Below are 26444 nucleotides of genomic sequence, written 5' to 3' on the forward strand. Positions count from 1 at the left end.
GAAAGAACCTCTCCCCGCCCCACACACAGCTGATGTTTGTGAAAGAAAAAAGATGGCAGCAGTCTTAATCTTACACAACACATCCATGTTTGACTTTACGAGAGTGACTGAGGGAGCAATCCTATGGCTGCTAATCAGAGGCTAGATGGCCATAGGTTACGCCCGTTTCTGGGAACCGACCTCAGAGCCCGCACTCTGAGGTTGGTTCCCTGAGAACCAACCTTCCCCCAATGCCACGCTGCCTTGCAGGCAGCGTGGAATGGTCCCACACTCCGTGCTTGGAAGAGGAGTGTGGAGCCGCCAAAACAGGGCATTCCAGGGGGCATTCTGGGGCGGGGAAGGCGGAAAAGCCGGTACAACACATCCTATGTGTCATCCGGCAGCCACTTCCTGCGCTCCACCTTCCCATGGCTAGACAGCCAAAATCGGCTGTCTAGCCACAAATGCAGGGCAGCTGAAGCACGGAGCGGATGATCCCCTCCACGCTTCTCCTGCCCTGCATTGGATAGGTGGTCACCTCTGAGTTCGGAGGCGGATGCCTATCCTGATAGGATTGCACCTTCCGTCACCATTACTTGGTTTTACAGTTTAAAGCTCAGCATATTATTAGCCAATCTATTGATCTGTGGTCAGCATTCTTTGAGAGGTGTTAGAGAATCTGGTGTACTGAGAGAGGATGAAATGTGGTAATTTTCAAAGAATGGAAGGTTTCCGTCATCAAAATGATGTTCACTTACATGGCTATGAAGAATAAATGCTACATGGTTCTCTCTGCAAGCAGGAGGGATCCCAACATAAAGTGGCATCTTCCATTTCATCCGTCCTGTATGACACAAAAGAAATAAAATAATAATTAAATTGACAGAGCAAATGTATTGACATTAATCTAAACAATGAGTCTTCATGGTGGGTTATGTGGGCGGTTATGTGGGCGGTACTACAAATATCTCATGAGAAATGGCTGAAAGTCTTGAGACCTCTTGCAGAATTGCAGAAGATGTGAGAGAATGAACAGTAGTAATAAAAACTATAAGGAAACTGTAAAAAACAAAACAAAACCAGACACTGAGGAAATCTTCCATTTGCACTTCTAGCAAAAAGTGGGGAAAAGATTATTTTGGATAGATTGTTCTCTATTTTTACAGTCTAGTAACTGAATTCCAAATTACTAAAGCCAACCCACAGCTTCAAACCAAATGTATACTGGCAGTATTGTAATAACACAGATTTATATGAAACAAGCAGGAAGGCGAGGCGGGGCGGGGCGGGGCGGGGGGGGGGAGGTTCCGGAATACAGGATGAAAGAAAAGCCCACTTATTATGCCCAAGAAGATGCCAATATTAGTATAACAACACATCTGGCACATATATAAATTGCCTTTCAATTGTCATTTCTCTCAAAATATTTTATAAATCTTTTGAATAGTAATCACTTATGGAGGGAGCAATCCTATGGCCGCTAGTCAGTGGCTAGATGGCCATTGGATAAGCTGGTTCCTGGAGAACCGACCTTCCCCCCCTTCCTTGCTGCCTCGCAGGCAGCGCAGAACAGCCCCGAGCTCCGTGCTAGGAAGAGGAGTGCAGAGTGGCAAAAATGGGGCATTCTGGGGGGTGTTCCAGGGCAGGGAGGGTGGGAATGCCGATATGACACATTCAATGTGTCGTCCAGCAGCCTCCTCCCCTGCTCCGCCATCCTGTGGCTAGACAGATGAAATCGGCTGTCTAGCCGAAAATGCAGGCAGGAGAAGTGTGGAGGGAACAATTCCCTCCATGCTTCGCTTCTTCTGCTTTGCATTGGATAGGCGGTCGCCTCCGAGTTTGGAAGTGGCTGCCTATCCCCATAGGACTGTGCCCTAAGTTGCGCACAATTCTGACTCCATGATCTAGGATACTGATCATTTAGATCAGGTATGGGGAAATGTTTTTGACCAGGGGCTGCCTCATGGCTTATAGATTGTATCCAGTTGTGTCATTCTGCTAGTGCAGATATAGGGAACCTGTGGCCCTCCAGATGTTGATGAAATACTACTGCTGTGATTGCTCACCAGTGGCCAAGCCAGATGGGGCTGATGAGAATCGGAGTCCAACAACATCTGGAGGGCCACAGATTCCCCAGTCCTGACCTAGCACAAAGCTTCTACCACTTGCTTAAATCCCATTTTCATCCTTGCACAAGGGTCAAATTCAGTACTTTGATTCCATTTGCACAAGCCTTCCACAACTCATTATGACATCATCGGACCAGGTGTTGCTTGCACTAGAGTTTCTGCTAGTGGATGTGCAAGCTCTAAGGGAATGCCACCTCTTTTACTTTTCCTGTTAGTGCAACATTGGAGATAACCCTACGACTTTACTGATGCAAGCTGTTCCAATGAAGTAAGTCCTTTATGGGGTAGCTGCAAGAGGGTGGGGGGCTTCTCCAATTTGGTGTTTCATGCTAGCAACCAAGAGAGATCTTGGGGTTGTGGTGGACAGCTCCATGAAGATGGCAACCCAAATATGCCATGTTAGGCATAATTAGAGAAGGAATTGAGAATAAAATTGCGAATATCATACTGCCCCTATACAAATCTATGGTGCGACCACACTTGAAATACATGTAAAGTTCTCATCACCACACCTAAAAAAAAGATATTGCAGAACTGGAAAAAGTGCAGAAAAGGGCAACTAAAATGATCAAGGGGTTGGAGCATCTCCCCTATGAGAGACGGTTACAACAGCTGGGATTGTTCAGCCTGGAAAAAAGGAGGGTAAGGGGAGACATGATAGAGGTCTACAGAATTATGCATGATGTGGAGAATGTTGATAGGGAGACAGTTTTTTCCCTCTCTCATAAAGTAGAACCTGGGGTCATCTATGAAGCTGATTGGTGGGAGATTCCAGACAGATACATGGAAGTACTTCTTCCATCAGCATGTAGTTAATGGAATTTGCTACCACAGGATGTAGTGATGGCCACCAATTTGGATGGCTTTAAAAGGAGGTTAGACAAATTCCTTGAGGAAAAGGCTATCAATGGCTACTAGTCTTGATGGCTATGTGCTACCTCCAGTACCAGAGGCAGTGAGTCTATTTGCACCAGTTGCTGGGGAACGTGGGTGGGAGGGTGCTGTTGCGCTCATGCCCTGCTTGTGAGTTCCTGGTCAACAGCTGGTTGGCCACTGTGTGAACAGAATGCTGGACTGGTCTGATCCAGCATGGCCCTTCTTATGTTCTGAGTTTGTTTCACTTTTAAAAAGTAAGGGGTATAGCTCGTTTAAAGAAGGTGCTTCCTCCCAAATATTTATAAAACCAAAAAGTGAATTTTTGAGCATATGTGGCTTTTCAGGCTTTACTTGCTTTGGTGCAAACAACCATGAATCTTCTAGAAATGTCTCCTGTGATGCAAATACATTGGAAACTAGTATCAGCACTGAGGTCATGGGCAAAAGAATTGCACAGCACATGTACATACATATTCTCAACATAACTCTGTAATGTATTACATTTCTGGGGGGTCTTTTCACATAATTTCCTTTAATGTTTCTCTCTGAAGTGATGTTTTATTCAATATAACTTTAAAAATACTGGCTTCCATTAACAACACAGGGTGTGGTCTGGCACAGAGCTGCCGACGCTCCAATGTAGATGCCCTTTCAATTCACAGATGTCTCAGAGGTGATGGGACTACTGTAGATACATACATACACACACACACACACACACACACACACAATTTTCTCTCCACAGGGTTTTTCACAAGGTTCTGTCTAAAAGGAAACCTGGCTATTGCCATCACACTGGCTACATCTCTCCCTCCTCCCTCTCCTACGTTTGGGAAGCCCACTTCATACCTCTTCCTTGCTCAGAAGCCACCACTCTGGTCTCCAGTTCTGATTTCTTTTCCTCCCTGCTCTGGTTGGGTTCTTCCAAATTTTAAGATGAGCCCCCGTGGTGTGTTTTTCTAGCAATAGGATTGCCTCCCTGCCTTGTGACCACCACAACTCTTCCTACTGGAGTATGACAGCCACTCTAGCATCCCCACCCTGTTTATGGCTGTCAGAACACTGTGGCCAGATCCAGAGATGACACTGTAGAGCAGGTAAGTATGACAAGGCAGGGATGTCATGCTTACAGCCCTCCACCTCCAAGAGGGAAGGCATCTGTCAGATCCCTGTCGAGAGAAGTAGTCTGAACTGGCATGGTCCTTGATCGATGCAGGTGTTTGCAGGGGGTTCCAGAGGCCCAGTCACCTGGCTTCATACTCACCATCACCCACTTTCTTCTTCATTTCAATGTCTCTGCCACAGTGCAGGCAGTTTAGAGCCAGAAGTGGGTAAAAATAACAGTTCCAATATATGTGGAATCATGTTCCCATGGGGTTGATCCTCTTGTTTCAACCTTTCATTCACTAACTTATACATGTCTACATGGATGCTTCAGTGTGGAGAATGTGGATAGGGAGACATTTTTCTCCCTCTCTCATGATAAAACTAGAACCTGGGGTCATCCTATGAAGCTGATTGGTGGGAGATTCAGGACAGATAAAAGGAAGTACTTCTTCACTCAGAGCATAGTTAAACTATGGAATTCACTACCACAGGATGTGGTGATGGCCACCAATTTGGATGGCTTTAAAAGTGGGTTAGACAAATTCCTGGAGGAGAAGGCTATCAGTGGCTATTAGTTCTGATGGCTATATGCCACCTCCAGTATCAGAGGCAGTAAACACTATTTACACCAGTTGCTGGGGAACATGTGCGGGAGGGTGGTGTTGCACTTGTCTCCTACTTGTGGGTTTCCTGTGGGCAGCTGGTTGGCCACTGTGTGAACAGAATGCTGGCCTAGGTGGAGCCTTGGTCTGATCCAGCATGACTCTTCTTATATTCTTATGTTCTTTTCCTCCTCCCCCCCCCTCCATTTTCCTCCTACTTTACACAGCAACACACATAAAAGTTACCACATTTTGTTCTTGTTGTTTTGCTTGTTGTTTTTGTTTTTTTGTATAACAAAGAATTTGGAGAATATTAAGCAGTTGCTGAGATCTTTCTGATATGAGAAGTTAAAGACAAAACAAACAAACAAAATACCCCTGAAGTTACAAATACACATCAAATTTTGCTGGAGTAGGAGTACTGCCTTTTGTTTGCTTGCTACATACACAGAAAAAGTGTGAACAAAGTTGAGAAGGTTCAAAGGAAAGCATTCAGTATAAAGGCATAACCATTCAAAATAGATGAGCAGAAAACTGAAAAGTTGGTATGTTTTAAGTAGGGCTGTGCACGGACCCCCTGATCTGCTTCAGATGTATGCTGCTTCGGATCATCCGAAGTGACCCTGATCTGCCTTGGACAGATCTGGAGCCCCTTTGCTTCAACTCGGATCTGAATCTGAAGCGAGATTCGGATATCAGGATTGCGCGTCTTGGGCGTTTTCCCATTGACTTGCATGGGAAAACACAAACAGTCATAACTTTTTAGTTTTTAGGATACAGGTATGAAATTTGGGGAGCTCTCCATGTCCCTGGAGAGGAAACCATCTGCAAAAGTTCAGACAGTGTGGCCCAGTGCTTTTTGTGCTAGGCAGAGTTGAAATCTGATGTTTTCCACAGAAACTCTCAAAGCAAAGAGCTGTAACTTCTCCCTGTTTCCACACACGCACATGACACCTTGGCCTCTCCCAGCCCCCCTTCAGGGCATTGCACCCCCCAAAGCCCAAGCAGTTTTGCCCACTGGCTTGTGTGCTAGGCACTGGTGAACTTTGATTTTTTCCAGGAAAACTCCCAAAGCCAATAGCTGTAACTTCTCCCTGTTTTCACAGATGTGTGTGAAACCTGGGCTGGATCTACACTTACCGCCTTTTTTCACTTCCAATGAGGTTTCACCGCCCGCCTTTCACACTACGCAGTAGCCGCCTCAAATTGGAACCGGAATTTCCCACTTCCATGCTCCCCCTTTCAATACCCTAATGACCTGGTATTTCCCTTTAATGTACTCTGATTTTCCACCTTCGCTACCATATCCAGTCATAGTCCCCTCCCCCACCTGTCCATGTGCAGCAGTGTTTGTATTTCCCTCCTGTCCAATCACAGCTCTCGACGGCCCCATGTCTTCTTCTGGCTACCGATTGCATAGCTTCCTCAGCAGCCCCCATTTCCTCAGCAACAAGCAAAGGGCTGGATGTGTGCGTGCTTGTCTGATCTCAGAAGCTAAGTGGGGTCGGTCCCGGTCAGTGCTTGGATGGGCAACCGCCTGGGAATCAGGCTTCCTGTGCTGAGCAGGGGGTTGTTGTATCCCTTCAAATGAGATTAAGTTTTACTACCTCCTATCCCCTGCTCTGGATGTTTGTTTTTTTTTAAATTCAGGCGTTATCCTTGCAGAATTGGGGCTTCTCCACAATTTTTTTTTCCAACTTAGGCATGATCTTCGAAGCTTCAAAGTTGTGGAGCTTCAGAAACCCAGGCTTATTGCAATTTTTAAAAACAAACATGGACTTCGGGGCGTGTTTCACACACACCCTTTGAACCTTTGGAGGGGGAGCACTGCAGCTGCTTGCAAGGAAAAGCTATGGTAGTTTGAACAGAAATGGAAAGGGGAGATGAATCTAATCTAATAATAACAAGCGAGTTGGAAGTATAGGAGAAAGCGGCTGGGAGAGGTGCTGCAAAAGACACCATCCCAATGCGGACAGACAATCAAAGAGTGAGGGAAGGGAATGTTCCCACTACAACCAAGCGGTTTCCTATAACTTTAAATTCTGAGGAAAGCCTAATGGAGATCAAACACGGAGAAATAGAAGGAAAAACTCCAAGCATGTATGCACAAACACACACACACACACGCACGATCAATTAGCCATAGACCAGCCCTCTCCCAAAGACTCAGCTAGCACAATGACCAAACGCACCTTTTTGGTGACGTTTATATACCCCTTCCTCCACTGCTCTCTCAGATTGATTGGAGACTTCTACTGTCAGTTCTGGCTGAGGGTTCCTATTCGCTGAAGCACACTCTCTCATTCTCCTGCACTCACCTTCCCGCGTCGCCCTGCTTGCCTATGTCTGCTTGCCTTCCCCCTCCCTCCCTGGCTCCCTCCCTCCTCCTCTTCCTCATGCCCCTCCATGTAAGCACTGAGAGAAGGTACATTTTGGAGACAGCCTGTCTGGTTTGCTGAGGCATTCAGTAGAGCTCCGTAGGGATGTACAAATCCCTTACTTTGTTCCAGGTGAGGGTGTCTACAGTGGAGGTTAGGCGATCCGTCCATCCCCCCGGAATCTTCCCCGGCCAGCTCCACTCTGCTCTGTGGCGAGTCCGTGGAGCTGCTGTCCGGGGCCGGCTGCAGCCTGACTTCTGGCTGTGGCCGGTCTTCGGACGCAAATGGCATCCGGCGTAGCAGACGCCATTTGCATCCCTTGCCTTTTGCCATGATAGGCTATGTAGATCTTTACGTAGCCTATCATGGCAAAAGGCAGGGATGCAAATGGCGTCCGCTTTGCCCCTGCTCTTTGCTGTAATAGGCAATCACGGCAAAGAGCAGGGGTGCAAATGGCGTAGTGGACGCCATCTGCGTCCGAAGAGAAGCAGTGGCGGATGGTGGAGGGCAGCTGGACGGACTGGACCTGCTGACGACCAGGTAGGGTCCGTCCCAGGGGGATTCCGCGGGGTGGCGGGGGGGTAGTCCGTTCCGCCACGGACTCCGGGAGTCCGTGGTGGATTTCTCCACCATCCCTAGAGTTCCAAATATACGTGGTAGAGGAGGTGCTTTGTGAGGGGGGGTGCTTTGCCCCGGGGTGCCCCGGTACTGCTCTGTTCCGCCTCGTATCATGAGGCATTTTCTCCAAATCAGCCCGCTTCACCTCATTATTTGGGCTTTGGAATGAGGCAGTGCACAGCCCTAGTTAAGCTTGGAAGAAAGGAGAATTTTCAAACATAAGAGCAAACATATGTCTTGAAAACTAATAATTTTCAAGCAGGTTATCAAAGGACAACATCTCTTATGCTCCACTTATTTTTTCTTTTTCCACTCACCTAAACTTAATTTCATAATATCATTCTTTCTTATTTTACTACCATCTTTGGACTTAGAAGTTCCTCCGAACAAATAAATGTCCTGAAAGGAAGAACAAAAGCAGATGTAGCAATAGTAATTAATTTGGCACTCAAAGCTTTGTCCTTTGTTTTATCCTTCCATAGCAGCTTGCATTCAAACAGTTTTTAAAAAATCACTTTAAAGGATCCCGTTCTGATGAACAATTAATACATCAAACTTCTGTAACAGTAAACTGTTTCCTTTCAACTTATTGTAGAGGCTTGGCATTAATAATACCTATACTCTGAGCTTTATGGTAACTTTATTTGTCAATTTTGCTTCAGGAAAAGTAGTTATCTGCTAATCTGAGTTCTTTTACCAATATAAAAGACAGATTGTTCTAAACTCCTTTCATCCTACAAACACATAAGCTCAGGGGATACCTTGATTGCTTCCAATCCTTGGTGTCTGGAGGTCTGCTGTAATCCTTTTGTCTTGCCCTGCACACATCACCTAAGCTCTGGGGACCCATGTGGACCATTATTGCTGGTTGCCTTGGAAATGGCCAATGTCTGCTAATTAACAATTTGCTAAAACACTCTGGATTGGAATGCAGCCAAGTACGCTGCCTATATTTCTTCACCTCACATTTCAAAGGACTCCAAAGGACAGGTGCAGTCTGGCAAGCCACCAGAGAGGTTTCTCCACACTTGTGCCTCAAGGATCTGGTAGAATAACATCTACGGAACTGCACATAACTAGTATGACATTCTAAGCAGCAAACACCAGGGGAGAATGGGGGAAGGAAGAGGTTGTTTCAAAAGGGAGCAGCACTCTTCCCCTTCTGCTGTTGCAGTCTTCCCATCATTCATGAAGCTCCATTTCAAACCTGAAATAATAGAGTTTTGTGGCATCTCAAAGTAGGGTGGGCACTTAGGAATCACCAAAAACAGAGGACAAAAGAGTACACATCAAGGCTGAATCTACATATAGCAGTTATACCATTATCATAGCTATTGGTGCCCACTGGTGTCATGTATACCAATAGTTATGATAACAGTATAACTATTTGTAGATTCAGCCCAGTTTGTGTAAAATTTGCATATGCTAATTTATATGGATAGATGTAAATTTAGAAATAATTATTAATTATGATAATTTAAATAGAAATACAGTATATTTCATTATAATGGAAGACTGTGGCCTGGTGACCTGTGTGCATTGCTCAGTCTTCTGTCCAGGGGTTGTTGATGGACAACCTCAAGGCCTAGCTTTTCCTTCTGATGATTTTTATAGCATACTTGGACTGGTTGTTGTTGTTTATTCGGTCAGTTGCTTCCAACTCTTCGTGACTTCATGGACTAGCCCACGCCAGAGCTTCCTGCCAGCCATCACCACCCCCAGCTCCCCCAAGGTCAAGTCCGTCACCTCCAGAATATCATCCATCCACCTTGCCCTTGGTCGGCCCCTCTTCCTTTGGCCTTCCACTTTCCCTAGCATCAGCATCTTCTCCAGGGTATCCTGTCTTCTCATTATGTGGCCAAAGTACTTCAGTTTTGCCTTTAATATCCTTCCCTCGAGTGAGCAGTCTGGCTTTATTTCCTGGAATATGGACTGGTTTGATCTTTTGCAGTCCAAGGCACTCTCAGCATTTTCCTCCAGCACCACAGTTCAAAACCATCTATCTTCCTTCGCTCAGCCTTCCTTATGGTACAGCTCTCGCAGCCATAGGTTACTACGAGGAATACCATTGCTTGAACTATGCGGACCTTTGTTGTCAGTGTGATGTCTCTGCTCTTCACTATTTTATCAAGATTTGTCATTGCTCTCCTCCCAAGAAGTAAACGTCTTCTGATTTCCTGGCTGCAGTCAGTGTCTGCAGTCATCTTTGCGCCTAGAAAGACAAAGTCTGTCACTGCCTCCACATTTTCTCCCTCTATTTGCCAGTTCTCAATCAAGCTGGTTGCCATAATCTTGGTTTTTTTGAGGTTTAACTGCAACCCAGCTTTTGCACTTTCTTCTTTCACCTTCGTCATGAGATTCCTCAGCTCCTTCTCACTTTCAGCCATCAGAGTGGTATCATCTGCATATCTGAGACTGTTAAGGTTTCTTCCAGCGATTTTAACTCCAGCCTTGGCTTCATCAAGCCCAGAACGTCGCATGATGTGTTCTGTGTACAGGTTGAATAGGTAGGGTGAGAGTATACAACCCTGCCGTACTCCTTTCCCAATCTTAAACCAGTCCGTTGTTCTGTGGTCTGTTCATACCGTTGCTACTTGGTCGTTATACAGATTCCTCAGGAGGCAGACAAGATGACTTGGTATTCCCATACCACCAAGAACTTGCCACAATTTGTGATGATCCACACAGTCAAAGGCTTTAGAATAGTCAATAAAACAGAAATAGATGTTTTTCTGAAACTCCCTGGATTTCTCCATTATCCAGCGGATATTGGCAATTTGGTCTCTAGTTCCTCTGCCTTTTCGAAACCCAGCTTGTACATCTGGCAATTCTCGTTCCATGAATTGCTGGAGTCTACCTTGCAAGATCTTGAGCATTACCTTACTGGCATGTGAAATAAGTGCCACTGTTCAATAGTTTGAACATTCTTTGGTGCTTCCCTTTTTTGGTATGGGGATATAAGTTGATCTTTTCCAATCTGTTGGCTATTCTTGTGTTTTCCAAATTTGCTGGCATATGGCATGCATCACCTTGACAGCATCATCTTGCAAGATTTTAAACAGTTCAGTGGGGATAGTGTCATCTCCTGCTGCCTTATTATTAGCGATGCTTCTTCACTAGGCCCATTCAACCTCACTCTTCAGGATGTCTGGCTCTAGCTCACTGACCACACCGTCAAATCTATCCCCGATATTATTATCCTTCCTATACAGATCTTCCGTATATTCTTGCCACCTTTTCTTGATCTCTTCTGCTTCTGTTAGGTCCTTGCCATCTTTGTTTTTGATCATACCCATTTTTGCCTGGAATTTACCTCTGATGTTTCTAATTTTCTAGAAGAGGTCTCTTGTCATTCCTATTCTATTATTGTCTTCCGCTTCCGCGCATTGCTTGTTTAAAAATAATTCCTTATCTCTTCTGGCTAACCTCTGGAATTTTGCATTTAATTGGGCATATCTCCCCCTATCACTGTTGCCTTTGGCTTTCCTTCTTTCTTGGGCTGCTTCCAGTGTCTCAGCAGACAGCCATCTTGCCTTCTTGGTTTTCTTTTTCTTTGGGACGTTTTTTGTTGCCGCCTCCTGAGCAATGTTGCGAACTTCTGTCCATAGTTCTTCCGGGACCCTATCTACTAAATCTAGTCCCTTAAATCTATTCTTCACCTCCACTGCATATTCATGAGGAATATTAGTGAGTGTCAGGGTGGACACTGAGCCCATAGAATCCCAGAGTAGTTCTGATGCTGAGGAAGAGCAGTCGCTCCTTCGGGAGAGGAGCGCGCTCCTTTTTTCCCAGGACCAACAGCTGACGGAGATTCCTCCCACCCACATTCCTAGTTTAGAAAGCAGTCCAGGGAGTGACTCAGCACAGATAGCAGACTGGGGGGGGGATGCGCGGCGCAGACGCAGAGAGCGGCGCCAAATGGTTCGCGCTCAAAGAACGGTTGCGCCCAGAGGATCCAAGGGAAAAGGGGAGGGATTCTCCCTAGTCCTTATATTCAGGGGTCTGCCAGTAATTCCCTTCCAAACGGGGACCAACTGTTCCAACTTAGGGCATAGGGATGCTGCTGCTCAGATCTAGTTGCTACCTGTAGAGTTATTAAGTTGTAAAAGAAGAATAAAGCTTTGAAAAGAATCCCTTTGTCTGTGTCTGGACTTGGCTACTGGATTAGTCTGAGAGAGCCCTCCAAGGAGCCCTTGACAGCGAGCTCATATCTAACTGATCTGTGGGTCTTCCCTATTCTCTGAGTCTGATTCTAAATTGTGCAAGAAGAAGTTCGTGATCTGAACTACAATCAGCTCCAGGTCTTGTTTTTACCAACTGCATAGATGTCCGCCACCTTTGGCTATAAAGGATGTAGTCAATCTGATTTTGGTGTCGACCGTCTGGTGAAGTCCATGTATAAAGTCGTCTCTTAGGTTGTTGGAAGAGAGTGTTTGTTATGCACAGTGAGTTGTCTTGGCAAAATTCTATCAGCCTATGTCCTGTTTCATTTTGTTATCCCAGACCATGCTTGCCTGTAATTCCAGGTGTCGTTTGACTACCCACCTTAGCATTCCAGTCTCCTATAATGAAAATAACACCTTTTTTTGGCATACTATCCAGTAGGTGCTGCAGATCCTCATAGAACTGATCTGCTTCTGCTTTTTCAGCATCTGTGGTTGGGGCGTATACTTGGATCACTGTGATGTTAAATGGCTTGCCTTGAATTCGAATTGAGATCATTCTGTCATTTTTTGGATTGTATCCAAGCTCTGCTTTAGCCACTTTATTATTAATTATGAAGGCTACTCCATTTCTTCTGTGGTCCTCTTGTCCACAGTAGTAGATCTGGTGGCCATTTGATGTGAAGTGGCCCATTCCAGTCCATTTCAGTTCACTGACACCCAAAATGTCTATATTTAATCTTGACATCTCCCCAACAACCACATACAATTTGCCCTGGCTCATAGATCTTACATTCCAGGTTCCTATGGTGTGTTGATCTTTAGAACATCAGATTCATCGTTCACCACCAGCACCGTCGGCTGCTAGCTGTCCTTTCAGCTTTGAGCTAGCTGCGTCATCACATCTGGGGCTAGTTGAACTTGTCCTCTGTTCCTCCCCAGTAGCATTTTGACCATCTTCCGACCTGGAAGTCCCATCTTCCAATGGTATACCGACATATCTCTGGTTGTACTGATCCATTTAGTTTTCATGGCAAGAATACTGGGGTGGGTTGCCGTTACCTTCCCCAGGGATCGTATTTAGTTTGAACTCTCTGCCATGACCTTCCCGTCTTGGGTGTCCCTTCACGGTTTAGCTCATGACGTCATTGAGGTGCTCAAGCTCCAGCACCATGACAAGGTAACGATCTCCTTTGCTGGAGACTTGGACTGGACAGCCCTTCAAATAGAGGATGCCTTCAAAATAGAGGACAGTCCTCTGGGAGCCTTTCAAAGAGAGGACTGACCTCTGTAAAAGAGGACACTTGGCTACCCTAAATATATTCTGGTGTAAGCTTCCATGCAACACTGTCCACTTCATCAGATGACATCTTATGGTGCACAATGTCAGTGAAAGAATTTGTCAATCTTTAAGGTGCCATAAGTCTCTTTGTTGTTTTTGCTGCAACAAACTAATATGCTACCCCTCTGGAAATTTAAGACCAAGAGACTTCACAGAGAACTAAAGGCTGGACCAAGCTGTATGTGTGTTTGTGTGGGAGCACACTCAGGTTCCCTGCCAGCTTCCCAGTCCAAAGCTCAGAAGAGAATATTCAGCTGAGTATCAGGTGATACATTCCTCTCCTGCCCGCCCAATACTGGCTTTGCAGACACACACACACACACACACACACACACACCGCTCCCTCGAGCAAGCAGATATGCAGAGCTCTAATCTACCATCTTGTAGCATTTCCTCTTATATTCTCGCATTTTGGACAATGCCACGAAAGGTGTTTGGGGGGCAGTTTGTGGATTGGATCTCTCTGTACACACCCTTACCATTTTGGAAAGTGGGGGAGAAAAGATTGCATCAATCCTTCCTTCCCAGCATTTATTTGACGGTCCTTGGAGCAGGAGTCATTGGAAGACAAGCAAGGAGGACAGAGTGCTCTCACAGGGTGCTCATCACACACACACACACACACACACACACACACACAGTTGGTTATTATTGATAAAGCATCATCCATGCACATGGTACTTTACACAGTAACATAAACAAAAAGGACAGGTACCTGCCCCAATGACAGCTAATATTGATTTGATCTCCTCAAACTTCATGTGGAACATGGAGAGGCCCTTGCCCCCTAGCACCTTTTCTGGTGGCCTCTTCTTAGCCTATGAGGTTCCTGTGTGGATTATTTGCAGAACTCATACAGAGGAGTATTTAGCCCTGTAATTCAATGTAACTCTCTCTCTCTTCAAAACTGTAATGTTTTCAACCTGCCACCCTTGTCAACTTTTCCTCTATGTGTGAAGGATATAGTCCTGTACTATAGACCATGGGTGGGCAGAAGGTAGATCTGAATCTACTTATAGGCCTCTGGGTGAACTGCAAGGATTCTTGACTCCCAATTGTTTCACCACAACAGCAACAAAATGAACACCCCAACCCCCACGTAAATTATATTGATGAAATAAAGTGTAGTGAATTTTCATCCATCCTACAACCCACAGCTGTCAGTATGGGTTGTAGGGTAGGTGAAAATGCACTATGCCCATGTTGTTTGGATGACATGGCAACCTGTGACTTGGCACGGGTAATTAGGGTAACCTCGGTCGTGCGGGAGCAGGGGAAACAACTGATGCTGCGTTGTTTTGCCTGCTGATCATCCGAACAACCCCTATGTCTTTTGAACCAGGCTCTGGTTGGTGGAACTTGAGATTCTAGTAAAAAAACAAAGTAGATCCCACAAGTCTGACCTCTGCCCACCTCTGTTATAGACACTTTAGCCCCCTGGGCCTTTGCAGACAAGATTTCCTCCCATTCTTCTTTCAAACACATTGGAATCAAAGGCAACATTGTTTGAAGTTTGCAAGGGTTTTTTTTTTTTTACCTTATCATGATGAGCTGTAAATGTATGATGTGACCTCCCAATAGGCTTTTCTCCCTTGACTTCACACTTTTGCCACATTAAAGTTACTTGGGCAGGGGAAGGGGAGGGGAGAAAACAATACACATAATCTTGCATTGTTTGTTCTTTTTCACAATCTGGGACAGTAGTTATTTTTCATGGCCTTTGACATTTGCATCTATTTATTCAGATTAAAAACAGAGCTAACTCACTGTGCAGCCCCAAAGACTAGACTGTTTTATGTAATTCCAAGTGTCCCCCCTCCCCCACCCGACCAGACAGCACTCTTATAAACTGCATTATCTTTCATTTCACACCCAAGTAATAGAACAGAAAACCTGGGCTTGTGGAAGACCATAAGAGAAGCAACCAACAGACCTGTCGGTGTTGACATTATTAAAGGAACAGATATGCATGGCCATGTTTAGACACATTTAGAAAGAAATAGTAGGTTCTTGCAGAAACATGTTGCCATTTTGTAACAGTAAAGCCTGAGAAAAAACAGTCAGTGAAGGCCAATGTGAGATAAGACTGAAATTAAGAATTTGACATGGTTTCATATGATGTTGAGCAGCCTTCCCCAACCTGGTGGCCTCCATATGTGCCTGGAGGATGCTGGGAGTTGTAGTTCAATACATGTGGAGGGTACCAGGTTGGGGAAGGCTGTTGTAGAGTTAAGCTGTGTAAAACCACATTCACACACCATGGCTCTTCTGGGAGATGACTCATGAGCCAATGGGAAATAGCAAAAAAATCTATATACAAGATATTGGATCCAGACCAAGTTAGTCACACTTAAGTCTCATTGAACTTAATGGGACTTAAGTTAGTCAGGGCTAACTTTCTAGCATTAATTTCAGTGGGATGCAAGTGCAACTAACTTGGTCTGGATCCAATCCAAATAAGCTAATACATTTAATATTAATGAGATACATTCAATAAAATACCATTTTAATAGAATGTTAAAAATAAGTACCAAAGGCCCAGGAACTTTGTCAGTTATCCAAGTGCCTTTGCACCCATTGGCCAGCCCAGAACACTGGAAACTGGGACTTCTTAGTGAGCATTAAGCTAGAATGCATCCTGCATTTTCCCACTTATCATTTCCATAAGTTATTTCCCCATTTACGGAGTAGAATTCAATTTTCTTTCTTTCTTTCTTTATGAGTAGATAAGTATCTAGTCTAGCTCTGATTTTCTTTAGGGTTCTCTAGAACTACTGCTGCTGAGATACATGTAGAAGTGTTCTGGGATGGTTGCACTCATTTTCATCTTATTTCTAAAAAACAACACACTAACATACAACAGTCTTCATATATTGAGAAAAATGATCTGAAATAATGAGAAATACCTGTGTCCAGTGCAAACACATCACTACAATATTCATCTTCATCGGAGCAACCTCCAAACAAATAGATGATTTCTCCAATTGTTGCAAAAGCGTGGCCTGACCTGAAAAGTTAAAGTGCCATTTGAGTTGAACGGTGTGCCTTGCAGCTCATTCAAAGAGAAATATTGCTGAAAGCAGGAGAATAAAGACAGCGAGGCATTACACCAGCCTTCCCCAACCTGGTGCTCTCCAGGTGTGCTGAACTACAGCTCCCATCACCCCAGTCAGCAGGCTCATTCTGGAAGGGGATGATGGGAATCGGAGAAGCTATGGTAAATACTGGGAAATAAACTTGGGGCTCACTCATCACTTAGGAATTTTTCTCCTTGAACGAAGAAGATGGGATGGGTAATTCCTCCCATCCACTTGCAGAAGGAAGACTTTTGAAACAGCCTTCTCCATCCTGGTGCCCTCCAGATGGCTGAGGATAATGGGAGCTGTTGTTGTTGTTTATTCATTCAGTCGCTTCTGACTCTTCGTGACTTCATGGACCAGCCCACGCCAGAGATTCCTGTCAGCTGTCGCCACCCCCAGCTCCCCCCAGGGTCGAGTCCGTCACCTCCAGAGTATCATCCATCCATCTTGCCCTTGGTCGGCCCCTTTTCCTTTTGCCTTCCACTTTCCCTAGCATCAGCATCTTCTCCAGGATATCCTGTCTTCTCATGATGTGGCCAAAGTACTTCAGTTTTGCCTTTATGGGAGCTGTAGTGCAACACATATGGAGGACACCAGGTTGGGGGAGATGACTTTAAGGTGTTCTTATGAGAGGAGTTCCCCCAGTTTTGGAATGTGCTGAATCTGTGAAACAACTTGTGGAACTGTAAGCACCCTGGAAACCTAGGAACTATATGAAACAAATAAATTAACTTAGGACTCTGCTGTTGGCAATGCTGAATGAAGAGAGAAAGGAGACAGAAACAGAAGTAAGGGGGGAACAGAAGTAAGAAAGGCTCATCGCTGGGGTCTAATAATTCTAAACCAAGGGACCCCCTAACCTTCCTTCACTGGAACCGTAACAAGTTAGGCACAGTTGGGCCACAATGTTGTTCCCATCCAGGGATACCAAACCTCTGTGCTAATGTTTTCTTTCTCCTTCAGAAGAGGAGAACATCCTGGAATGGGAACATCAAAGAGTCACACTTCTCATCATCCCAGGCAGGACCGGCCCAATCTGTTCCTGTGCCAGCACCTGATGCAGGGCTGCAGTAAAATGTGCAGCAGCAGCAGCAGGCTGTCATGGGTGGGTGCATCCAAGATGGCCTCCCTCCTTACCCACAGGCGGTTAGGTGCCAATGGATGCCACATGCTTGCTGCTTCCTTCCCTTTCCTGGTCAGCTCTGCAGTCTCCTGCTGCATCACAGAGCTTGCAACTTGAAAAGCAGGTAGGAGCAGTGGGTGAGTGGCCTCCTTGCAGCCCCTGGCTGAACTGGATGGGCACATGGAGCCAGAAGTCCTGTTTCTGTCAGCTGGCCATATTGGCCCACTGCTTTCACCTGACAAAGATCGTTAGGAAGGGGAAGATTGGAATTCATTTTGCCTTAAGGCTCCAGAGACTTGCTGCCATCAGGCAGCCCTGCTAGCTCACAAGGACAAGACTGGGGGAACTGTGCCCAGGGAACAGCCTCTAAAAATGCTCCTTCCAGGAGAAGATGGGAGGACTTACCCATCCTTGGATGTCCTTCTCCTCCTCCTCCTTCTTCAAGGGACAAAAGAACAATGAAAAAGTAACCTGGTTTAGTTGCATCCACTCAGCAACTTCTCCCAGGATTGATTTAGCACTGTAACCACTAAATCTGAACTGGGGGGCAGGGAGAGGGTCTTCTAGGGAAAAATTCAGCAAATGTGGGTGTTTTGCACTAACATCACTCTTCTGTGCTAACCCTGAAAGTTTCAACCTGCCATTTGGACTTAGCAGGGATCAGTGCAGTCCCCATGTGGCTTGTGGGTGTCAGGTGCATTGATGAGGAGTGCAATCCTACATGTGCCTACTCAGAAGTAAGTTCAACGGGACTTACTCCCAGGTAAGAGTGCATAGGACTGCAGCTTTAGTACCTTCGCTTTGTGACTGCCCTTAGAAAAAAGTTCCTTGTAATGATTGCTCCCAATGATGATGGTTATTATTATTGTTGGTACCATTATTATTATTTTGTATAGTGCATGCAAGTCCTGAAAGGGTTTTACATGCATTATCTAGCTGCAATCCTTACAACAGCCCTATAAGGCAATTACTCCCCATGTTGCAGGTGGGAAGACTGAGGCCAAGAGAGAGCGGGTTGCCCACAGTCAGCTCCTGTATTCATGGCAAAGGCAAGATTCAAAACAGGGATGTCCTGATTCATCGCTCAGTCACTTAGCCACGGCACCCCACCAGCTCTCCACAGTGACAGTGACATCTGTACTGCAACAGCAAGTGTCATTTTTATGAAATAACTGCTGTTAAAGCTCCCTGCTGTCATCAACTCTAGCAGCAGGTCTACAGAGGTCAAGTTCTCTCTCTCTTTCTCTCTCTCCTGCCATTCACTGCTGCCTTCTGCTGTCTGCTATCAAGGCCCTTTGAATTAACTCTCAAGCAGTGTCAAGAACCTCCTGGGGTGCTGAGAAACTGGCACTAGTAGTTTTAATCCTGATGCCAGGAGTTTGTGGGACCCTTGAGTCCTGAGCTGCCTTCTTCCCTTGTCGATTTGCTGTGTGCATGGTCCTTTCCTCCCAAATGACTGCCTGCCCCATGTTCCCATCTCCCATTCTAGCCTCCCTGCTTCCCCTCCCTCTGCCTCTCCTTTCCTATCAGCACCACCTCCCAAGCTTGGGGCTGGTCTCCCAGCCCCATGAATTCCCAATAAGCAGCAGTAACGACTGTGTCACATCTAGCTATCCACTCCCAAAGGGTGCTGTGAAGAACAATGGGCACAAGGAAGACTGTGTCTATGGATTAAGGTGGCCATTTATGCACAAAGAGGACATGCATCCTCCCAAAAGAGGGTGCAAATTTGCATAATGTTTGCATATGCTAATTTATATGTATAAATGCAACTGCAGAAAAATTACTATAATTGAAATAGAAATACGTCTCACTGCTCTACAGAAGACTGTGACTGGGCTGTTGATGGGCAACTTTCCCATCTCCCTTTCTCCCTGCTCTCCTTTCTTAAGGTTATCTTTGTCTTTAAACTGGACTTGGACTAGGCAGCCCTTCCATTAGAGGACTGTCCCCTGAAAAGTAGGACACATGGCCACCCTAAGATGGATACACCAAACACCTATTTGAGGCTCCAGTAGCATCCAGTTTGCTTTTTCTGTTGTCACACATCGTATCTTCCTCTGGAGAGGTTTGTTTAATTCCACATGTCCAAATATTCAAGATTTGAATATGTTTACTAGTTCCCTTATCATTGTAATTAAATTTTCAGGGATTAAGAAAGAACAAAAGGCAGTGAGTTGAATCTTGAAACAAGTGAGCAGAACTCCGCTTGTGCAATGGGGTTTTCCAGCCCCTTCTTTCCTCCTTCACCCCCAACAGTTGCTCTTGAGGGTCAGGAATAGCATGGAATGGAGTGCGGGAGGGGGCTGCAGTGGGAAGGAAGACATGGTAGAAATGGGGGGGGCATTTGACATGAGTAGAAGACACCTTTGAATCCAAGCCAATTTCCTCCCATGATCCAATGATTGCTTCCCTTGTAGTATATACACTCATATATTGAATATTTCCTCCCATCACAATAACAGGTTCATTGCCTAACTAATGAGGAATGTGATTACAGAACTAGAACAATAGCCATTCTTTTTATTCTGGGAGCTCCACTTGTCAATTCTTTAAATGTATTATGTTTATTACAGTAGTTTAATCACAGAAAAATACAAAATCAGTCTTGGCAAAGGCAAGGCAGAATCTTAGTCAAGGCTACTTAATTGCAGTTCATAATCAGAGTCCAAAGATTCCTGCTATTAAGCCTCCCAGTAGCAAACAGATTAATATATCTAGCATGATTGTCTGAATCCCTGAAATCTGCATTTGTATTGATAGTCTAACTTCATATGTATCTGCAAGAACCCTGACAATGAGGTGGCTAAGACCTTGCCGCTAGCTGATGAAACACTTGACCGCTTTAGTTATGTTGAATTCTTATGTGGGTCATCTCTGTACAGTTGTGGCCTCAAAAGTAAGCTAAATCTCATCCAAGAGCCTTAGATTCAATTGAAGATAAATTCAGTCCATTTTAGAGAGGTGTTGGCATCTGCCAGATCCAACAAAAACCAGCGCAGCAAAGCAGTTCCATACTGTGCCAAACTGCAGAAGATCGTTGTTTTTGCTGTTGTTATTATTTTTAAAAAGTGTCTTTGATTAGTGTAGCCAAATTGAACCCCTAGATATCTTTTATCATGCCTAGTGGGTTATTACTGCTGCATTATTTTAAAATGTTTCTTTGCAAAACATATGGGAAGATTGTTGGTAAAATGAAAATTCTCACATTTCTAGTGCTTACAGTGATGGCATCTCCTCAAAATGTTGCAAGTCCCTTTTGTCTGTTTGGCTTATGTATCAGAATTCTTCGAGGATAAGGAAGAAAATAGCTACCAATGTATCATGCTTGCATTTTTCATTGATGCATTTTGTTCTCTAATGATTTTAGGTTAACTGTAATTTGTCATGTTCTGGCTTCTATGCGTACTCAGAGTTCACAGTATTAATAAACAAAATGCTCTTCCCCATACTCTGAGTGAACAAAGAATACTTGTAAAAGTTTTCATAAATTGGTCTAAGCTCTCTTAGTTATGGCGGCATTGGTGGAGTTAATGGATCAAATGAAAATCACTTAAATTAGGTGTAAGCATCCTATTAAATGGGTTAGGAGAGGGGTCCCCAACCTTTCTGGGCTGGTGGGCACAGTTGGAATTGAGGAAGTGTCATGGGTGCTCTCACAAAATGGCTACCATAGGCAGGGGGGCCTGCCCAATCATGAAATGGCTGACATGCTGAGCATGGCCAGTCACAAAACACTCATTTCCCATAAGGTAAATTATTGGCAATTGTTCCTGGGTGAGCACCTGAGTGGCACATTAGATCGTAAGCCTGTGGGCAGGGACTATCTTTTACTGATTGATTGCAAGCCACTCTGGGAGTATGTGTGTGTGTGTGTGTGTGTGTGTGTGTATATATATATATATATATATATATATATTTGTAGTAGGCTGAGTAGCAGCATAAAAATACTTTAAATAATGGGCCAGCCCTTGACCCATAGTGGTCGATTTCTTAGATCAGGAGTTGGCAGTCTCCTGGCTGTGGGAAACATGGCATAGTTGGATCCGGTTTTGTAACTCATAGCACAGGAGGAGTCAGTGGAGACTGGTGGTCGGATTTTGTTGGGGCTGTGGGTCCATTCCGGGTTTCAGTCAGAGCCAGCCAGAACTCAAAAGGGGCTATCCAAGGTGCAGGGGATAGGGTTCAGCATCTTGGATAGCTCCTTTAGTGTCTGGCTGGTTCTGACTGCAACCCTGAACGGACTCACAGCCTCAATAAAATCGGAGCCACCAGCCTCCACCTGAAAGAGTGGCATTTTACAAAATGACATTGAGATTTAAAAGCTCTGTTTTTAGTCCTATTAAAAACATGCGTTGGCAGGGGTGTACCTACCAGGTGCTTACTTTTAACAAATAACCAGCATATCGTTCACTGCACTGGGCCTTACAGCTATATCATCCCAAAACGTGATAATTACAGTATAATAAAACAAAGTTGAAATGGCTGGAAAAGCCATGTTTGGTGAAAACTCTCAACAGTTCCCAAGAAAATATATGCATAATTGTTCTTTTATTTCTGGAATCTTCAAAGCTACCTGTAATAAATATTGCAAATAACAAGCAAACAGCTGAATGCAGCATGGTGCCAAATCTCCCATCTCCACCTTGATGTCCCAAACCTACTCCTAGCAGAGCTAGTTCCAGAACACCTTAAGGGAGGGGTAGGGGGTGCGAAAGCACAAAGTTATAAAAGGGAGAGAGGCCTGCAAGGTGGCAGGGTGGGGGTGGAAGCTGCCCTAAGCAGTGAGGAAGAACAGCAGAAGAAAGAAAACAGAAAGCACAGAGGAAGAAAAAGAGGAGAAATATTGGTTTCTTATATTGATACCAGTGGTATATTTTCATTTCCCAATGGGAGGAAGCAGTGCTGGAAAAGTGATGGTGAGGCCTGGACCAAACCTGGAGAAGTGTTGGTTTCTACCATGGCCCTACCCTGAAATTAACCCCTGTTTTTAATTCAGGGCAGTACTGAGAGAAAGAGAGCTGGGATGAGCCACGACTGCCATGTCATGCTCTGTGTAGACAACTTGCTGTAATGCCTTTCTAAATGAAGAGTGCTGGGGCCTTGATATTATGGAAGAACTTCAACCACAGCTTTGCCTGCCTGCCATGGCCACGCAGCCTGGCAAACTCTTCACCACCACTTCTTCAGCACAGAGGCAGGTATGAAAAGGCTGCCAACTCAAATCTCGAGGAACCGGATGAATGTGATATTTGCATCAGGACTCTGGGGAAATAAGACATAGCTTATCACAGTCCTTAACAGTGTAATCCTTGACATGCCTACTCAGAAGTAACTCCCATTGAATTCAATGGGTATTACTTCCAGGTAAGTGGGTATAGGACGGCAGCCCAAATGACATTTGCTATCATTTAGGGCAATGTTTCTTACTGTGGACAATTTGCCTACGCAAGGAGTTCCTTTAATATTACTAATATTTGATTGATTGTAGGGATGTACGAAAATTCCGCCACGGATCTCGGGGAGGCCAAATGCCAGTGCATTCGGCCCCCCGAAATCGGTGGCAGACCAGTCTGCCCCCCGCCCCCCCACAAGACAAGACTTACCTTGGGTGGATCTTCTTGGCGGCGGCGGCGGCTCCGGCGGCGGCGGCAGCGGCTGGTCTTCCGACCAGCTGCTGCCACCGCCATTTCCAGTTAAAAAAACAAAAAACAAAAACAAACGCGATAGGCTATGTAAAGATTTACGTAGCCTATCACAGCTAGGTTTAAAAAAAAACAAAAACGTGATAGGCTACGTAAATGTTTACGTAGCCTATCATGGCTGACTTTTTAAAAAAAACCCCAAAACACGCACGTACGCAAATTTGCGTTCCTTATTTTGGCACGTCTCAGTCTACGTAAACATATACGTAGACTAAGACGGCGAAAATAAGGGGAACGCAAATAGCGTAGCGTCTACACTATTTGCGTTCCCCTTATTTTCGCCGTCTTAGTTTACATAAATGTTTACGTAGACTAAGACGTGCCAAAATAAGGAACGCAAATGGCGGTGGCTGTGGCCGCCGCCATTTGCATACGCGCGTGTGTTTTTTTTTTTTTAAGTCAGCCATGATAGGCTACGTAAACATTTACATAGCCTATCATGGCTGACTGCAGGGACGCAAACTACGGCCGCCGCCATTTGCATCTCTGCTAGCCAGCGGCCGGATGTCCGGCTGCTGGCGGAGCCGGCCGGCGGCTCTGCAGAATCACTGCGGAGCACAGCTGGCCGGCCAGGTTTCCGGGGGGGGGAGGAACGGAGCGCCTTCCCCCCCGGCGAGGATTCCAGGGGGAGGGACGGAACGCCTCTCCCCCCAACCATAAACATAATCCACGAAAGGTAAGTGCCTTTCGTACATCCCTAATTGATTGTCAAAAGTGGACAAAGCCCAGCTTGTCACACAGAAAGGGCAGCCCTGGCCCAGAGCGACCTGTCTGCCTGCTCAGACTGCTGTCCAAATGGCTAACTGTGGACAGGCAGCTTCAAGCCCGCCCCTTGACCCCCTGCTCTCCCGTCTTATGGTTCTTTATTTTTACACCAGGCTTGGACCGCACAGCCCTTCAAATAGAGGATGCCTTAAATAGAGGACTGTCCTCTGTAAAACAGGAAACCTGGCCACCCTAACTCTGAACTGAGTAAAGAGGGGAGAAGACTAATATAAAGAAGAGGGAAGGTAGCTGGGGAAAAACCAGTACAGGGGAGTTTGTCCTAATGATGCTGAGAAATGGCTGGAATGTGAACAGTAGTTTTATCAGCAGGCAGAGAGAAATCACCAGAGTGGAATAAATATTTTTTTCAGACTAGTGAAATAAGAATACTTGGATCTGAAGACAACTGCAGTGAGACTGAATTAACTCACATCAAAAGAGCTGATGGTTTGTGGATGAAGCTGATTTTTAGAAAATAGCCCTCCATCTAAAGTAGTAGAGCCTGGTGACTCTGCTGTCAGTGGGGCTGTAAGCCTGCTCTGGGTTTCAGGCAGACCTCTAAAGGAGCTATCCAAGGTGCCAAGCCTTATCCCCCAAATGGATTCAGCATGTTGGATAGCTCCTTTAGAGGTCTGCCTGAGACCCAGAGCAGGCTCACATCCCCAATGACGTTGGAGCCGCCAGCCTCCACTGATCTGATGGCAGCCTAGGTCAGTGTGAACCGCTGCCCAAGCCAAGTCTGGTTTAAAGGTAAAGAACCACCAGAGGGGAGAGCAAGCAGGGGCTTTGAGGCCGGCCATCAACAGTGACCCCCTGGATGGCAGGCTGAAAAGGCAGCCAGGTCACCTTGGCCCAGGCTTCCCCACTGTGCTGAGATGTACTGTATATGATTATGAAAATAACATCTCTATGTAGAAATTAGCATATGCAAATTGTACACAAATCTCTGTCCTCTGGTGTCCTCTTTGTTTGGGGATATATAAGTGGCCAGCCTAATTTCAGTACTGGAATGGAAAAAAAGGGGGCTGGAATAACCAACTGCAGGGACATAAGGTGTGGGGTGGAGCAGGTGCAGTTCCCCTCCCCTGCATGCTCCTTTTACTGTTAAATGAAGACATCCCCACTTCATATGTGAACGGGGAGGAGACATGACTGTTCATGTCTGGTCTGGTCTTGAGAACTAGGCTTTAGAGACCCAATGTTATTTCTGTCTTCACTAGAAGATTCTTTGACAGTCAGAGAAGAGGAGTACATGATGGAGGGAGCAATCCTATGGCTGCTAGACAGCGGCTAGATGGCCATAGGATATGGTGTTTTCCGGGAAGCTCTGAGGTCGGTTCCCGGAGAACTGACTTCTCCCTGTCCTCCTCCACGCTTGCAAGAGGAGCAAAGAGCGGCCAGAAAGGGGCACGTCTGGAGGTGTTCTGGGATGGAGATTGCGTAGCTGCCTGTACGACACATCCTATGTGTCATGCAGCAGCGTCCTTCCCCACTCCGTGCTGCCGTGGCCGCTGTCTAGCTGACAAAGCAGGGCAGGAGAAGCGGGGAGGGAACAATCCACTCAGGTGCTTGTCCTGCCCTGCTTTGGATAGGTGGTCACCTCCGAGTTCAGAGGCAGCCGCCTATCTAGATAGGATTGTGCCCTAAACTATCTTTTGCTCATGCTATTTTATTTTGGTTCAGTTCTGTTAACCAGTGACCATCCTAAAATAATAATAATAATAATAATAATAATAACAACAATAATGATGATGATGATGATGATGATGGTAGTAGTAGTAGTAGTAAAAGTAACAAACCTGGCACTGGGGGCAGAACCAGAGGTTTTGACTGGGGTCCAGCTTTGGGACACTGAAAGATAATATAAAATGTCACAATTGCAAGGGAAGTTTAGAATGTGATGAACAATCTATAATAATAAAAGAGGATGTGTGTCTGGCCATCCATCTGTCACTGCCACATGCCAAAGGGCCCTAGAGGTGTGCACCTCGAGGTTATTTCGTTTTTAAAATGCCTTGTTTTAATGCGCCCAATGTGTCCATGTGGTTGAACCCTGTAGTACATCTTCAGCCACTAGGGGCAGACTTCCCTAACCAACCCATAGCTTTGCTGTCCTACCCATACAGTTCAAGGCCAGCAGGGATTAGCAGGCTGAGGGACAGACTTCTATGCCTGGCCCTCTCCCCTGCTGTGGTGAAGCCCCTCCTCAGGGCAATGGAGTAGACATCCCTCCCTCAGGGGGCTATAGGGGTGCACCATGGCAGGGCCATGCCTGGGGGGTGCGAGTGGGCATGGCTTCACTCAGACAGGGAGGGCACAATGTGTCCAACTCTGTCTCTGACAGCTGTGTAAGTTTGCTTGCAGCCATTGCTGTATCAGTGTAAGGGCCCTTCCCACCCTTGTGAGATGGGTCCATTCCCCAGTAATATATAACAGTGGTAGAACACATTCAGAGTAAATTTCATTTCTGTGTATCAAAACTGTAAATATTTGTGACAAAATGTACTTGTACTTTTAAACCACAGTAACTGCTACAAAAAGGTGCTTGCCCACAGAAACAGTGGTGTTTTTTTTTAA

At 45.5% G+C, this 26444-nt stretch overlaps 1 protein-coding gene across 5 annotated transcripts in view; it reads right to left on the bottom strand.

The window, feature by feature from the left end:
- LOC146352454 (kelch domain-containing protein 3-like) overlaps positions 1-26444 on the bottom strand; it is a 92638-nt gene that overhangs the window by 24527 nt on the left and 41667 nt on the right. For 3 of the 5 annotated variants that reach the window (XM_084834072.1, XM_084834070.1, XM_084834069.1), the window contains exons 8-12: positions 25667-25718; positions 16101-16201; positions 14732-14817; positions 8007-8088; positions 738-823 (exon numbers count right to left, since the gene is read on the bottom strand). In XM_084834072.1, the coding sequence (XP_084690198.1) occupies positions 738-823; positions 8007-8088; positions 14732-14817; positions 16101-16201; positions 25667-25718 (407 nt within the window). The remainder of the gene's footprint in view (positions 1-737; positions 824-8006; positions 8089-14731; positions 14818-16100; positions 16202-25666; positions 25719-26444) is intronic. The other 2 variants (XM_084834074.1, XM_084834073.1) reach the window with 1 other exon arrangement.

Source organism: Heloderma suspectum, chromosome 2, assembly GCF_057233095.1.
Source record: "Heloderma suspectum isolate Gila_16-S chromosome 2, 16-S_ref, whole genome shotgun sequence".
In the NCBI taxonomy this organism is placed as follows: Eukaryota; Metazoa; Chordata; class Lepidosauria; order Squamata; family Helodermatidae; genus Heloderma; species Heloderma suspectum.